Here is a 16273-nt window from a genome sequence, read left to right as displayed (position 1 = left end):
AAGCGCATCGAGAAATTAAAACATGACATTAAACTTAAAAATTTTAAGTTCTAATACAGGTTTAACTGTATTCTTCTGTAGTGTGCACCGTTTTTGTGCTCTCCTTTAGAAGACGGTTTTGGTAAATGTTAATCTTCGCTCCGTATGCTCAGTCTTTGAATATTTCCCTAGTCTAATCTTTCAATACAGTGCTAACCAGATACCTTATTTGGTTAGCACTGTATTGATTTCATAGTATTGTACTGGAGATTACGCTTAAGTTATAATTTTCAATTACTTTTCATTTATGTATTAGATCCTGGGGTAGTCTGTATTAATTATTAGAATCAGAGGTGTAATTGAACCCAGACTCATAGTTTTTAGTTATCTGCTGTCCAGTTCATATGTATGTCTTCCAAGTTACCATTCAATTATCACCCATCATTTGAGAATCAGGGTTTAAAGATTTCATAATTTGAACAAATCCCTTTGGGTTAACTACTTGTTATAAATTATCTAACAAAACCAATGTGAAAAATAGATCTGATGTATATTTATACTTGGAATATATTTACAGAACCAAAGGAGAAACATGTCATACAATAATAGGTTGTGTAATGCCTACATGAATGCTGGACGTGCAGAGGAGTTTCTTGAAGAATTATCTGCCTTAGCTGATAAAACTGATGTCAATGTTGTCAATATAAAGGCCAAATTCCCAGCTGGTGGTATAATGGGCATTCTTCAACACAAGGCAGAGCTTTTGCCCAAAGGTGAGTTAAAGAAGATATTTTATGTTCTGTAGCCATACACAGTTAGATGAAATAGTTTGGATTTTCTCTTACCACAGTGACTGATAGCTAAAGTATGTGTATGAATTTGATTTTAGCAATAAGAATAGGAGTATAATTCCTTTTGAAGTACAATATTTATCCTTGTACAATAAAGTGCTTGAAGTCTGATACTAGAGGGGAGATAATGCAGAAGTTTCTCAAGGAGCAGTTCTACAGTAAAACTGTGTTAAAAGTCAGAAAGTTTGGTAATAGTAGTTAGATAGTTATGATGAAACTATTAATTTTAGGGTCTGACTTACCCCAATAGTTATGATGAAACTATTAATTTTAGGGTCTGACTTACCCCAAAAATATAGGCCTAGAATTGAATTGCACCTCAGAATTGTAAGGATCAATGTTTAATTCTAGCAAATACGTTGCATTCCCCCCAGCACCGTGCCTTGTAGTGGGTCTCATGAAATTCTGCCACACTTAGCTTTCAAGAAATTACAACAGATTGAAAATCCATTAGTCTTTTTATGATGTCTGCTGTACATATTGTTGCCATTGCATAGCAGCATTTTCTTGTCATTTTTTGTTACAAAAACTATTTCTTATCAAGTACATGGTCGTTAGTGTAGGTGATTAGGGACCCACCCACTTTTGGGAACACCCAGTACTGCTGAGCCAACTGCCATCTTCGGTGAGATGCCACCTGTATCTTTAAAACACTAAAATTATGTATAATTTTGTGAAGAGTCTAATTTGCAAATACATGCTATTGAACTAGGTTCATATGACTCAGGCCAGTAGGCTTGACTCAAGCACATGAATTCTTAGACTATTATGTGAGGACTAAACATGTGATACAGACTAGAAAATTGTCCTAATATTAGTAAATTAAGAAACTTTAGGCATGTTACATAAATGTAGCTATACCATGGGAACTAAAAGTTAAGAGACAAGGGAAGAAAAAGTATGGCCCTAGGAGGAACCTGTCTAGGATTTGGATGGTCAAACCTTCAGTTGTGTGTACTCTAGAAAAGTGTATTGCTTGCCAACAGCCAGAGTAATTAGAAGTGTGACCACCTTAAGAAAAACAGTGAATCAGGCTCTGACCCTCAGGAGCTGGCTAGTGCTAATCCAAATTCCGAGATACCTGCCTAGCAAGGCTGTGTGATGAAAAAATAATAATCAGAAGGGGGAAACGAGCAAAAGTAAAAGCAAGAACATTAAGGACACATATGGGCAAACTGCATTCAAATGTTTGCCGTTTTAGATAATCAACTTGATATTCAGAAATAGGAAGTATGATTGAATAACATTTAACATAATGCATAACAGAAATAGGAAGTATGGTTGAATACCACTTAACATAATGCATAACAGTAGAACAAATACAAATTTGTTACAAACTATTGACCAAAAGCTAGCATTCAAGTAAAAGGTAACATCCTTCCAAACAAATAATATTAAATCTACAAAACTGTCAACAATTGATAGCAGAGGTTTTGTACATAGCATATCAAACAATACAAAAAGTCGTAAGTGTTTCAAAATTTCACTTCAGCATATCATTATAAAGGTACCAGTGCCTAAGAATAACCCTACTTTGTGAATCTCTTCAAAGGTACCATTACCTAAGAATAAACCTACTTTATGAATGTATTCATTATTTTTAGAAATTAGGCACTTGGGGAGATATATAGAATGGACATCAAGTGGGATGTAACTATGGGGTGAATACATTCATAAGAAACATTGAGAAGTCTGTTAAATATAGAATGGACATTAGATAGGACATTTCAATTGCTTTTTCATAAGTCATCAGATTATTTCAATTGCTTTTTCATAAGTCCTCAGATTATATAAAGGTGAGACTATATATAATATCCTTTTCATGTGGTTATTTGTAAAACTTTTTCATAAAAATGCAAATATCAAATACAGGTGCAGTAGTAGTGGGTGAAAATAAACCCATTGGTATCAGCCTAACCTGACCTTATTCCTGTATTGTGATAGAATATTAGTGTTCCTTACCGAGGTGTTGTCTGTTGTATACCCGAAAATTTGAAAGTACTAGACAAGAAAATTTGGATATCAATGTGATGGACTTGGTATAGTGATAAGTTGCAAAGACAAGTACAGTTAATATGTGTAGAAAAAATAATTTAGGCTAGACATTTTGTTATCTTATTGTTATGAAAGTCTTTCAATAAAGATGCCAGAATAAAAAAATATACTACTTTCATGTTTAATAGTTTCTAATTCTGCTAGTATGTGTTTGTATATGCACATTCACACTACGTATTTGTAAGCTCTTATCATTCATGTTGGCACTTGTCAGTGATGAATCAGAAATGGAAACGGAAGAATTGTCAACAATTTTTTGTACTGAAGTATTATAAATTATGAAAATCAGTAAATGAAGTCTTAACCAATATTTTTCTTCCCCAGTATCTGCATTAGTTGAAAAATATGCAAATATTGGAATCATCACTCCAGCTAATTGCTTATGGATGCATTACTTCAAAGAAGAACAATTCACAGAAGCCAAAGAGGTAATTCATTTAGGAAAGCTTTGTTTAATTAAGGCATTGGTTCTTCACAAAGTTTCATTGGAAAAAAAAAAAAAGTTGAACATCGTAACAGATTGTTGCCACCATATAATATTTTAATTATGAATCACTTAACCAGTTTATTTTTACAATATAGCAATATAATTTCATTAGCTCTTTTAGATTTACTTTTTTAAATGGTAGCTTAATTCACGCAATAAAAATTGACAGTATACATGACATAGTAATCTGGCAAAATCTGAAGATAACTTGATGTTCGCCTCAATCAACCAGAAAGCTCCGTGATGCAAGTATGTAAATTTATTGCAGCTGCTTCTGGAATCATTGAACGGTCGGCCCCAATACTCCTCAGGGCTGCTAAGGGATTCTTTACAGCTGTTGGGTAATTTTCTAAGTAAGTAAAAATGCCCTCACTATGAAATAATACAATGATATCAATGTAAATTGAATATCTGATATAGTAGTAGTATAAGTACTGATTAAAGCTTGTGATTACATCCAATCTTTATTTTGTATAGCTGCACCACAGAAATATGATGAATGCACTGGGTGTAGTTGAAGGAAGTTGACAAGTCCATCAGTCTGCGAACATTACACAACTGCTTTAAATAGATTGAAAGAAGGGCTGCGGGCCGTCATTCCAATAAAACATTCCCGTACAACAATTCCCCAAACAGGTAGGTTGCAGAGGACTAAAAATTAAAGGATTAGTCATATATTTTTTAAACTCTTTATAGTAAATGTTTCTAATGGGAAATCATTAGATATTGATATTATTAATAATTCTTCATAAAATCCCTTACCTCTAAGGTAATAACTCCTCAATTGTTGTAAATGAAATATTTATACTAATAAAATACAAAACAGAACGTTCGAGAGCCACTGCTCATTTCTCCTCAGTATTTGCTTTAACCATATGAATTTCTTCACAATAAATATAATGTTGTTAACATCTATGGCTGCACTGATGAACCGGTTTCCTTCTTCGTCTATTGTAGCACATCGCTAGTGTCTGTCCTAGAATCCATTTCTGATACTGTACCTATTTTTGATCCTTCGTCAATGATCCCATGAGAAACAGTCTATCTTTATCTAACATTAGAGCTGCCATTCGCAGTACCAGCTTACATAAACCACCGAGTACTTATGTGGTCTCAGGAAGAATGGGAAAATTGGAGACATTGTATGTTTACTATAATGTTCTTATTTCCCTCAAATGTCCTCCCCCCAGGAATAGTGAATTGGGGATCAGGGTGGGAGTTATTCTCTCTGACCACACCAATGATAGATATATCCCATCACCCGGAGGGGTTAATGCAACCTCACGTGCAGTGCATTGATAGGCTTGCTTAAAGTTCTTTACGTGTCATTTCATGCCCTGGCTGCAACCATTTCATTCCTTTTACTGTACCTTCTTTCATATTATTTCTTTTATCTTTCCACCCTCTTTTAACAGTTGTTTCACTGCGCAACTGTAAGAAAATCCTCCTGTTACACCTTTCATATTATTTCTTCCATCTTACTTTCCACCCCCTCACCAATTGTTCCCACGTGCAGCATTGCAAGGTAATCCTCCTGTTACACCTTTGTATCCTTTTCCTCTCCGGTTTTTCCTTTCAGCGTTGAATGACCTCATAGGTCCCGCTCTTGGCCTTCAGCCTAAATTATGTACAGGTATTATATCTCTATAACTGTCACTATCAGTTTGGCTACCTCTTCTTTAGTACTTGGAACTACCCCTATAATATATTCAGTGTCTTCCCTAACATCCTTTGCAAGATATACTGGGAAGCAGTAGCGTACATAATCTGTTTTTAATGAACTACAGTCGCAGAGGCCATTATGGTGTAAGGAAGAAAGGCCAACCTTTAGTTTTTGGTACAATTAACTTACCCAGCAGATATTACTTAGCTATCTACTCGTCCGTCCCCGACAGATTTCAAAACTCGCGGCACACGCGACAGGTAGGTCAGGTTATCCCCATTCCTGCCGCTGGGTGGGCGGGTCTGTAACTATTCCTTTGGTTTTGTTTTTGTTTTTTTTCTCAAGACCATATTTCTCTGTCAGTTTGAAGCGGGCAACACCTATTTGTTCGTTCCTCCATCTTGGATTTCAACTCGTTTGCCGAGAAGTTGGATTGGTTTTTTTTGGTGACGTATTCTTGTTGCGTTTTTTTCTCTGGCCTTTGGCATAACGCTTATTGTGGACTTGTTTTTTTAGACTTTGGTTTTGACTACACTTTCACGATGTCCTGACGCTAAGGCTCAACCTATTGTTAGAGTTTTGCAGTAGGGAAGACTGTAAGGTTTAAGCTGCCTAAATCGCATTGGATCCTCATAGTAATTTGGCGCTAATGGCAGGAGAATGAATGTTCTTTTATTAACACCTGTTGGAAGCGAGAACCTATACGGAGCTTGAATGGAAGGAATTATAATCATATGTTAGGATCTTGAGAGAGATAGAGTGAGAAAGGCTTTCAAGCTTAGGTCACTCTAGTAGATCGTGCTCCTTAAAACAAGGAAATTAACTCTCCATCTAACAATTTTCCCTTAGCCTCAGTTGACTTCTCCCTGTTCTAATCCAAGATTCTTCGTCAGAGAGGGAAAATGTAAAAAGCCTTCATTAAGAAACTTCCAAAAGCTCACTACGGCTCTAAACCAAGGTAAGAGTGGTGAATAGTGACCTTGTGCAGTGTCCCCATTGCGTGGAGGGGCGATCTGACCGGTTCTCATTGGCTCCTAGCCTAGACCTCTTCCAAACTCCCAGGACCAGGGGCGGAGTAATGTCGAAAGCCGCAGGGAGGATGCAGAACATCCCCAACGGTCGGGTCCCTTCGCATGATCCTGTTGTTAGTCCCCAGGCTTACCCTCGGATTCCAGCATAAAAGGCGTCCTAGGATGTTTTTCGGCCTCAGACTCGTCCTCTCCTAAACGAGGATGGAGTTCGCCTCCTTTCTGCGCCCTTTGAAGAGAGCCTGGAAGCGCCTAAGGAGCGCGGCTGACTCCAGCCCATAGCGTTTTTCGCCCGAGGATTGGCCTTTCGGGACCTAAGAAGACTAGAACAAGAGGAGCCTCTCTTCAGATCCGACCAAGTTTTGGTTGAATCGCAAGAGCAGTAGCTTCGCTCGTGAGGTCTCTTTTTGCTAAGGACATCTACAAGGAGGAAGGATGTCTCGCTCACTGATTAAGGAAGTTCCGCTACTCGTCCTTCTTCGTATAGGAGAGAACTCTCTCTCACGATCCCTTCCAGGCGTTTATCGCCTTCGTCGAGAGACTCGTCGGATTAGGAGTTTGTTCTTCCCTGTAGAGAAGAGTCCCTTTACGCCCTACTAGGCTGTCTTCCCCGACGCCTCTTACAGACGCAGCGAATCGAGCAGAAGTCTCGTCGGTTTAAGAGGTCAAAGGAACCGAAAACCATTTCGGTACTCAGGAACCCCTTGGGTCTTCAGGACCATAGCCAGACAAGCGCAAAGAGTCAGGCAAGACGCAAGAAGTGGGCTTCAAGACCTCTAAGAAACGCAGGATTCAGGACGTCAGGATTCTGCTAGAAGGCAGGAATCAGGCGCTATTGATCCAGGACGCCATGAATCAGGGCGCCAGTGAGTCATGGCGCCAAGAGTCAGGCGGGCGTCCAGGATTCAGGCGCCAGAGTTAGTGACCCAGAAAACAGGCCGCCAGAGTACGTTTGTCGTCAAGTGTTTAGTGGCGCCAAGAGCCTGTTAGCGTCAGGAATCAGGACCGCGGGATCTTTTCAAGCGCCTGCATCTGGACGCCAGAGCCTAGAGCAAGCCGCCACGAACCCCGACGAAACCTAGACAACAGAGTCTAGTAGGCACAAGAGTGTTTCAGACAGACAAGGAACCCCTCACTCTCTTCGTATAGGAGTGCGAAATGTTCGCCTCCCCTTCTCGGAAAGGAGTTCTTCTCCCGGGAAAGCCAGATCACTCAAAACGATCTCACCTTGGTCCTGTGATCAGTTGGACCAGGTACGGAAGACGAAGAGCCTGTAGATGTACATTTTCGGACTACAAGAGACTTTCTCTTTTGCACTGCTAAAGGGGTTCGGTGAGACTCCCTTCAGCCTGCGGACCCTCTCCTTCACCATATCGTTGATGTCGCGCACTAAGCTCTCAAATCGGTCTTCCTTCGTTAAGATGCGCCCCGCTCTTTGTATGAAAAGCGTTAAAAACTTTTCAGAGTGGTTTGACTTCCAGAAGGGAAGCGGGCCAGAAGACAGTTTTTTCCTGCCCTCCTTCCAGTTAACAGGCAAACAAGGAGGTGGTACGAGACCAAAGAGCCGATGGGTTAGTTCTGCCTTCTCCTCGGATGCGGATTTTGCTTCCTTAGTGTACTCTGCTGGAGGAAGTCGTTCTTGTCCCGCTAAGGCGACTTGGGGCATGTGTGGCTGGACCACCTTTTAAAGGGCCTCTTTAAAACCCTAGAATGTCTTCAACTTTATGGACTGGGCTTTAGGAGCATAGGGAAGAGAGCTCAGGACACTGACTTTGTTTCCATGGAGGACTGTTCGAGCGTCCTGGCCTTGGCCTGGGACAGAGCGGGTCATGGGACGGTTCTGTGGAAGTTGCCTCTCTTTTTGGGACGGGAGTTTTGAAGAAGAGATCTGTCTTTAGCTCTTTCTTAGCAAGAGCAGTATCACCCTTGCAAAGGACATCTCTTTCTTTTTGACTCCTTTATCCCCGCACCTTTTTCCACAAGAGAACGTTAGAGAGGTTTCGAAAATCCTTACGGAGAAGGCCAACTTCAAGATCTCCTCACGCCTCGCAAGAGTTTAAGGCGGCAGTGCCATATAGAGAAGAAAGAGAGACCCTCTTTTGTTCAGCCCTTTCGAGGGGCCCCTCCCTCTTCTAGAGCCCCTCTTAGAGGTAAAAGACCAGAGAGAAAGAGTAGACCATCTAGAAGGTCCCTTCGTGAAGTCTAGATGACAGGAAGTCCTCCAAACGAAAGTAGTGGGCGCCAGCTACTCCACTTGCCAAGTCCTGGGCGCAGAAGAGGCGACTCCTGTCCCTCTCTCTATCCTTAAAGATACTTGCATCCCCTTCAGGGAAAATCCTCCCTTGACGTCAACTCCAAGGAATTGAAACCGCAAGATACTCGGATCCGTCCCGAAACATTGCTATGTTGCAAGGCAGTGGAACAGATGATTTTCGCAAGAAGCGGTAGAAATGGTTCAAGATTCTCCAGTCTCCAGGAATTCTACAATCGCTATTCTTGGTACCGAAAGCTCGGGGCGGATGGAGACCATTCTAGACGTCAGTGCCCCTGAATTTCTTTGTCTTGAAGAAGAATTTTCAATGGAGACGTCTTCCTGCTAGGTTCTTCTGCTCTTCGTCCAGGGGACTGAATGGTGTCCTGGACCTTCAGGATGCGTATTTCATGTGCCATCATCGGCAGCAAGGAAGTTTCTAGGTTCATGTTCCAAGGGAAGTGTTTCCAGTTCCGAGCTGATGTGCTTCGGACTTTCGACTGCCCCTCAAGTATTTACGGACATCATGAAGATGTATCTTTATTTGGCTACATATGGAAGGGATCAGGACTCGTTATATCTGGACGATTGGCTAATAAAGCCCAATCGTAGAAAAAATGTCTGGAGGACCTTTAGTTCTCTAAGTTGACAAGTCCTTAGGACTTTTATAAATCACGAAAAATCCATGCTGACTCCCCAGCAAAGTATTGTCTATCTGGGGATCAGATGGATTCTCGGGATTATTCTAGCGTATCCTTCGCAGGAAAGGAGAGAACGACGCGCTTAGAAAAGGTGTCAGTCCTTCTTAAGGAAAGAAACATTGTCCGCGAGGGAATGGATTAAGCTGCTGGGGACCCTACATATCCTCGATGAACAGTTCGTTTCCTTTAGGAAGACTTTCCCTACGACCCCTTCAATTTTATCTGAAGGAGAGAGTGGGATTGGAAGTCCAACAATCTGGGAGGATCTTTTCCCATCTCGAAACGGATCAAGGCGAATATCCCGTTTGGTGGTTAATTCCACAGTAAACTAAGCAAAGGAATCTCCCTTCGCATTACAGAACCCCCTCGGCTAACGGTGTTTGCGACGCCTCAGATTCAGGGGGTGGGGGAGCGACCCTAGGTTCGCAAGAGGTGCAGGCAATTTTGGGAAATGAGAACAAGTGGTCCTGGCACAGTAAACAAGAAAGAGTCCCAGCCATTCATCTAGCTTTGTTAATTTCGAGGAACATGTCTCAGGTCTGGGATTCAGATTCACTCGGACAACACAACGCCCTCGCTTTATATAAAGAAACAAGGGGGGACGCATTCCTTTTCCCTGTACTAATCAGCAAAGGTATCTGCCTGATTTGGTCACAGGAAAGAAGTTCTCTCTCCTCACCAGGTTTGTGCAGGGAGGAGAAAAATGTCCGGGCAGATCTGTTAAGCAGAAAAGAAACAAGTCCCTACCCAACGGAATGGACTCTCATCCTCAGATTTTTTTTTTTGCCACAACTGTTGGCATCTGTGGGGAAGGCCCAATAATAGACCTGTTTTCGCTACCAACACGAATCACAGATTAGACCTTTGCTTCCCGCCCAGATCTCGGTCCGTCAAGCAGGTACAGTAGACAGCTTTTCTGCTAGATTGGACGGGCTTGGGACGCATACGCCTTCCCTCCTTTCAAGATAGTAGGAGAAGTATTGAGGAGTTCTCTTGCTCGAAGAAACAAGAATGACGCCCTCATTCCGCTCCCTTCTTGCCGGCTCTCGATTTGGTTCACAGAGGTGCTGGAGTGGGTTAGTGGATTTTCCAAGAGCGCTTCCACTAAGGACGATCTTCTCCAAACAACCCCCCTTCGACAGGTTTCACTAAAACCTCCCCGCTCTAAGGGGTCGTGACCGCCTTCAGACTGTCGAAGGACTTGTCAAGCAAGGGGCTTTTCACTGAGAAAGTGGCGAAGGCTATTGCAAGAGCCAGAAGAGTCATCCACTTCTAAAGTATATCAGTCAAAGTGGGAGTTTTTAGAAGATGGTGTAAGGAAAAGAAGATATCCTCCTCGTAACTCTTAGCTGAAAATCGCTATTTTCTCCTATATTTAAGAAAGAACTGTAACCTGGCAGGTTCACAGTGAAGGGTTCCGAAGTATGCTGGCCTCAGTTTTTTCGACATAGAGGAAGAGATTCTGCTAACAATACAAGATCTTCATGACCTATAAGGTCATTTTGAGACCGCACGAAAGAACAGATGTAATCCAGAAGCCTAGCTGGAACTATGGACGTGTCCTCAAGTTCCTAATGTCGGAAAAATTTGTACGTCTCAGCAGCTTCGTTTAGACAGAGACTTAACAAGAAAGTCTTTATTCCTTTTTGCGTTAACAACAGGCCGAAGAGAGTTAGCGAGTTCAAGCTTTGGATGTAAATGGGGTTTAAGAAGGATTCAGCGATTTGCTACCTTTAAACCTTTTTTCTAGCGCAAAATAAAACTCCCTCAAAGCCTTGGTCCAAGAGTTTTGAGATAAAAGGAATATTTCATTACAGGGAAGAACTAGAAGGACTTTGTGTCCAGTTCAGGGCACTCAAGTTCTATATCTGGAGAAGAAGAGTTTTGCTGAAAGGTAAGAAGAGGTCATTTGGTGCTCTGATAATGAGATCGCGAAAAGGAGCGATTTCTAAGAAGAGGGCCCTTACAATTCTTCATAAGAAGATGTAATAAGGGAAGCTCACCTTAGATGCGAAGAAGAGCATTTCAAGGTTCTCAAGTGAAGCTCATGAAGTGTAGCCTAGCTAACGTCTATGGCAATTTCACACAAAAACATGGTCGCTTCAGACTCTTATAGATTCGACATTTTGAGATAGTATTCGGTGTTTCGCCTCGAATTAACCTAAGAGATTAAAATTTCTTACGAAAAGTGCTTTTGCTCTGGGGAGCGTTGTTTTTGTTGTTGGCGAATTCAGTGCTGGGAGAAGGGGCTGAAGGCTAATCCTTCCTATTTATTTAGGCTTAAAATTACTGTTTATTGGTGGTTTTGTTTTTATTGGTTAATTGTCCAGATGGATAGGGACCCTCTTTACATTCATAGATTGTAACAAGACTAACATGGTCCGGTGAATCGGGATTGGCTTCAGAGTGGCTCTTTGTGATTTGTTTAATAACTTAACTCTGTCAGTAAGAGGGCGAATTCTCCATTTGAAATATGACAAAGGTCAAGGCTCTAACCTGTAAGTAGGTCAGCCCCATTGTTACGATCCAGTATAGCTCTGTCGCGTAAGCGGGCTAACCCCCATGGACACGATCAAAGGAGTTATTCACCCATAGGTTCATTCTCGTTGAAACTCTTGAGGCAAGCAGACTCATCGACGTAGTCAGGAGTCTTCAGCCCAATAAGGTAGGAACTATGGATTTGTTCTCCAAGAACATATGTTGTTTTTTCCTGTTTTTTTAATGTATTTAGTTTAAGTATTATTTGTAGTTTTAACTGTCTCTTGCCCGCCACCAAGGGTTCCAATCCCTAAGTATATATCTGCTGGGTAGTTACTTGTACAAAACATGATATGTTAAGATACAATAAAGTTTTGTACATACTGTACCTGTCAGATATATACGATTAATGGCCCACCCAGCCTCCGTCAGAGACAGGTGGAAGAACAATTAGGCTTAAAAACGGGAATAGTTCCAGTACCACCGCCAACCAGCGGCGGAAAGGTGGATTCACCTGACCTAACCTGTCGCGTGTGCTCCGCGATTCTTTGAAATTCTGTCGGGACGACCTAGTCCTAAGCTAAGTCTAAGATCTGCCATTGTATGTATGTACAAAACTTTATTGTATCTTACCAATATCATGTTTACTTGCCCTTTCTTCCTTTGTGAATCTTGTGCAGCATTATTCTCATGATACCATAATGTTATTTTCATACTCTTCTCTTGGCTAACTGTTTTCATGGAAATTAAAGTCATAATCCTGATTGTAATGAACTGAACAGTGAGAGTAACAGTAGTGTATTAATAAGCGTATTCTTTTCAGTGTCTAATTTACTTTTTGTTCATTACATGGAACAACCTTCATCTTAACAATAGGATAATCTTCTAGTGCCAGCTGGAAAAACTGGTTAAAAACAACTTAAAGATTGTAAGGCAAGGAGTCGTGGCTCTGGCAACTCGTGCATATAACGATGTGGATGTGGGTCTCTGACCAGGCTTGAAAACACTGTGACGCACCAGTCCTTTCTCTTCAACTACCTGGGAGATTTCATCTTTTGGTAAGAACCCAGATTTTTTATTCTTTTTATTCACCGCCAAGAATTCCATGGATTTCCATGGGACATACACTTGCAGTAGATTTGCCTTTTTCCCTTTGCTTTGTCGTCGTTTTGTGTTATAAGTATCCTAAGGGGATTTTGCCCCTTCATGGGCTCAAGCTACCTTGGTATTTTTAAGAATTTTATTATTGGTATTTGAAGATAATTTGAAAAATTGTATTTTGACAATGTTTTATGTACAGTGGTACCTTTTACATACGAAAGGCTAAGCTTTACAACAAAACTCGAGATACAAAGCACATTACACAAATTTTTTTTTTCTCTACATACAAAAAATAGTTCAGGATACGAAAGGTTGTTTGCTGTAAAGAAATCCCGAGATCGCCCGTACCACCGATCACAAATTTAAACCTCGGGTGCGGCCAAAATGAGTATAACTCGCACCATCCTCCCGCTCTCGCATTGGGTCCTGAATGCTAGTCACCGCATACATCACTGCCTCTCCTAGGATCAGCATCTCCTCCCTGATCCCATCATGCCTCTTAACGTAGCGGCGTGCTTTTTCCGGCCACTTGGCAGCATCAATCGTTTCGTAAGCACGCGGAATACGTTCGGTTCGTTTTAATTACGATTTCGTTTGTTTAACGTAAATTCGTTAGTGATTTCGTTTGTAGTACTTACTACTTTAAGCGTTTGTGTGAGAACTTTACTACAATGTATACATACTACAAATAATTAATACGCACAGTATATAAGTAGTCATGGGTCCCAAGAAAGTTGAAGTAGGAAAGAGAGGATCTTTCTTTGGAAGACAAAGATGGAGATGAATTAAAAAAGTAGAAGCTGGCATGCATTGAGGTGTGATCACAGGAGCAGGCCAAAATCCGGCGACATAGGCACCATCCTTAAGCCAGAAGGATGCCATCAAAGCACGCTACACCTTCCAATGGGCGTGACTTTAGTCATCAAGAGGAGCCACATGCACGATGAGATGGAAAGGCCTCTTACTTGTCTGGATAAAAGACAGAAGAATCCTGGCAATACGATAACTGAGACAGGCAATTTGCCAAAAAGCGAGCGCCATTTTCGTTCGGCAATTTGATTTGCCCAGGGGGGAGCCAAAAGACGAGGAGGAAAGGGAACACGACGCCAACGCCCAGAGTTCAAGGCAAAAGGCTTCTCATGGGTGGTTTTGAAATTCCGGAAATGACTGGCCTCTTATTCGGTGTTGCGGCATGGGGACGGCCTGGCCAGCTCGGACCACAAAGTGGCCAAAGCCTTTAGTAAGATTTTTGAGCGAGAATGAACAATCAGGGAAGGCTACAGTCTCAAGCAAGTTTTCCAACTGTGGATGAGACTGGCCCTTTTGGAAAAAAATGCCTCGTCGACGTACATCACGCAGAAGAGAAGAAGCTACACCGGCATAAGCCTATGAAAGACAGGCCTTACGCTCGCCTTTTGTTCAACGCCAGTGGGATGCAAGGTGAAGCCCCTACTTGTGCTACATTCGGAGACTCTTTCGGCCTTTCAAAGTTCTAAAGGCAAGTTCCAGTGATGTGGAGGTCTACTGCGAAAGCCTGGGTAACTAGATCTTTTTGTTCAATGAGTGGGTAAAAATTCTTGGTTTCGGCCTGACAGGGAAGAAATTCTTGGGAGAGCAAGCGCCTCCCTCTGAAATTTCTCGCTGTTGTTGGACAATGCCCCTGTTCACCTCCTGGCCTTGAGGAAGATTCTTACGAGTATTCGTTTATTCAAGTTCTTTATCTTCCGCCTATAACACCACCCCTCTCCTCCAGCCATAGACCAGCAAGTGATATCAAACTTCAAGAAGCTGTATACGAACCATACTTTTCAAGAGATGTTTCGACATCCCTGATTACCACACTCACCTTGCGTGAATTTTGGAAGGAGCAATTACGATGTTGTGATCTGCATCCGACTCATCGCTCGAGCTTGGCAGAGTTTTCGAGGCGAAACCTTGAAATTCTTTGGGGAGAAACTCTGGCCTAATGCCGTATCCCCCGCCCTGAGACTTCGAGGCAATTCGATGTGGGCGAAGGCGGGTGCTGCAGATTCAGGAACATTTGACGAATCCTGAAACTGTTTTTCCAACCAGATCTTGACGAATCGTTGCACTCGGGCAATCCATGGGGGCTTGGTCGCGACGAGGACACATCAATGCACAGTTCTCGGGAGCACCACGAGGACTTACGACGATGACCTGAAGGAGTTGGAGTCCATGCAACATAACGTTGTTCAAGAAGAGTTCTCTAGCAGCAGCGAGGAGGAGGAGGGGACGACCCTATAACAACGGCAGAAATTAAGGATCTCTAGCTGCTTTTCATAAGGTGCAATCATTTGTACAGAAAAGACACCCCGAAATCTTACACAGGTTGTACCTTGCGCAGTTCGATGACGTATGCCTTGAGCCGTTTTCAGGAACGTTCTTGAAAAGTAGGCCAGAAGCAATCTTCCCTTGGATAGTTATTTTTTTAAAGAGCCTTTAGTAGGAATAAGCAAAAGGAAGATCCAATGTGAAAGTGAATATTGAAATTTTGTAAACAAACGTGAAGTATAAAAAAGTAAAACAAAAAATGGTAAAAAAAAAAAAAAATTAATTTGTTTCCGATACGTAATACAAACCATCAGTCCTTTAACAATAGGAAGTAGCTAGCGGCAGCTGGAACGGTCGTAAGCTCCGAACAAGGGGAGAACGGTAAGTTACTGCTTGTCAGAAATCGTCGCGCGCCCGCGCGATGACTGGGAGGTAACAAACACTTTTGCTTTCGGCCAGTGTGAGATAGGACGTGCTCGTCATCGCTCTGCCCGCTTTGTCGTTTGCTTTGAGTATCAAAGCCCTCTTTTTTTCCTAGTGTGTTTTGAGAGTGTATGCTTGTAAGTACATTTACATTTCTTTTTTCATTGAATAATGAGTGGTATCAAGACTTGGAGATTTCGCCGCGCCACCCCGTCCGCCCGTAGTGTGTGTTCACGGGCGGAGGGGCCGTAAATGCGGCGGATTCAGATCATTTGTGGATGTGGATCCACACGAGGGTTTTACTGCGTGTCGGGGGCGAGAATTGCTCTCCGACCGAGGCCATGTGTAACATGTATGAATTGGTCCGAGGCGCAGTGTGGTGCTGTTACGAGGGCAGGAAGAGACTTAGGGGCCGCCAAAGACGTCATCGGGAGTCCAGGGACTCCTTGGTAACGGACACTTCGTCTTCTTTCCTGCCACCCCGCGGCCAGCCCCCACGTTTTGCTACTTCCCCTGCGGGTTTTTTGGGTTATAGCGGAGTCCTTCTCCTCTCTCGATCCTTCGAGTGCGTGGCGTAGGGCGCCCGCTACCCGGACGTCCCCAGTTTGTATTCGGGGTCTTCCGTCGCTCTGGGTGGGGTTCTTTCTCCCCCCAGGCGCGGGAAACCCCTCTGGCTAACCCGATCGGTTTGCGTCGCAGGTGTGGCCATCAGCGAAGGACGACCTGGGGAGGTGTGGGAGTCGCTTGGAGTGCGCCGTATTACAGGTGTTGTTCAGCGGTTGGCGGGTCGGCAGTGGGTCAACTCATGGTACGGTAACACAACAATACCACTACCCACAATAATCTCACCAGCTTATGAATTCCACGCACTTGTGGGATTACACCACATGTATGACGGTGACACCCACGGCTGCAAATACACAAACCGATTACTGCCGTTACCAAAGATGACGTGCCTAACCGC

The 16273-nt window shown here is 42.6% G+C and overlaps 1 protein-coding gene across 1 annotated transcript in view; it reads left to right on the top strand.

The window, feature by feature from the left end:
- LOC135213295 (leucine-rich PPR motif-containing protein, mitochondrial-like) overlaps positions 1–16273 on the top strand; it is a 90939-nt gene that overhangs the window by 51814 nt on the left and 22852 nt on the right. The window contains exons 11-12 of the mRNA XM_064247276.1: positions 557–752; positions 3210–3313. Of these exons, the coding sequence (XP_064103346.1) occupies positions 557–752; positions 3210–3313 (300 nt within the window). The remainder of the gene's footprint in view (positions 1–556; positions 753–3209; positions 3314–16273) is intronic.

This window comes from Macrobrachium nipponense, chromosome 42, assembly GCF_015104395.2.
Source record: "Macrobrachium nipponense isolate FS-2020 chromosome 42, ASM1510439v2, whole genome shotgun sequence".
NCBI lineage: Eukaryota > Metazoa > Arthropoda > Malacostraca > Decapoda > Palaemonidae > Macrobrachium > Macrobrachium nipponense.
This window is presented reverse-complemented; position numbering and strand designations above follow the sequence as displayed.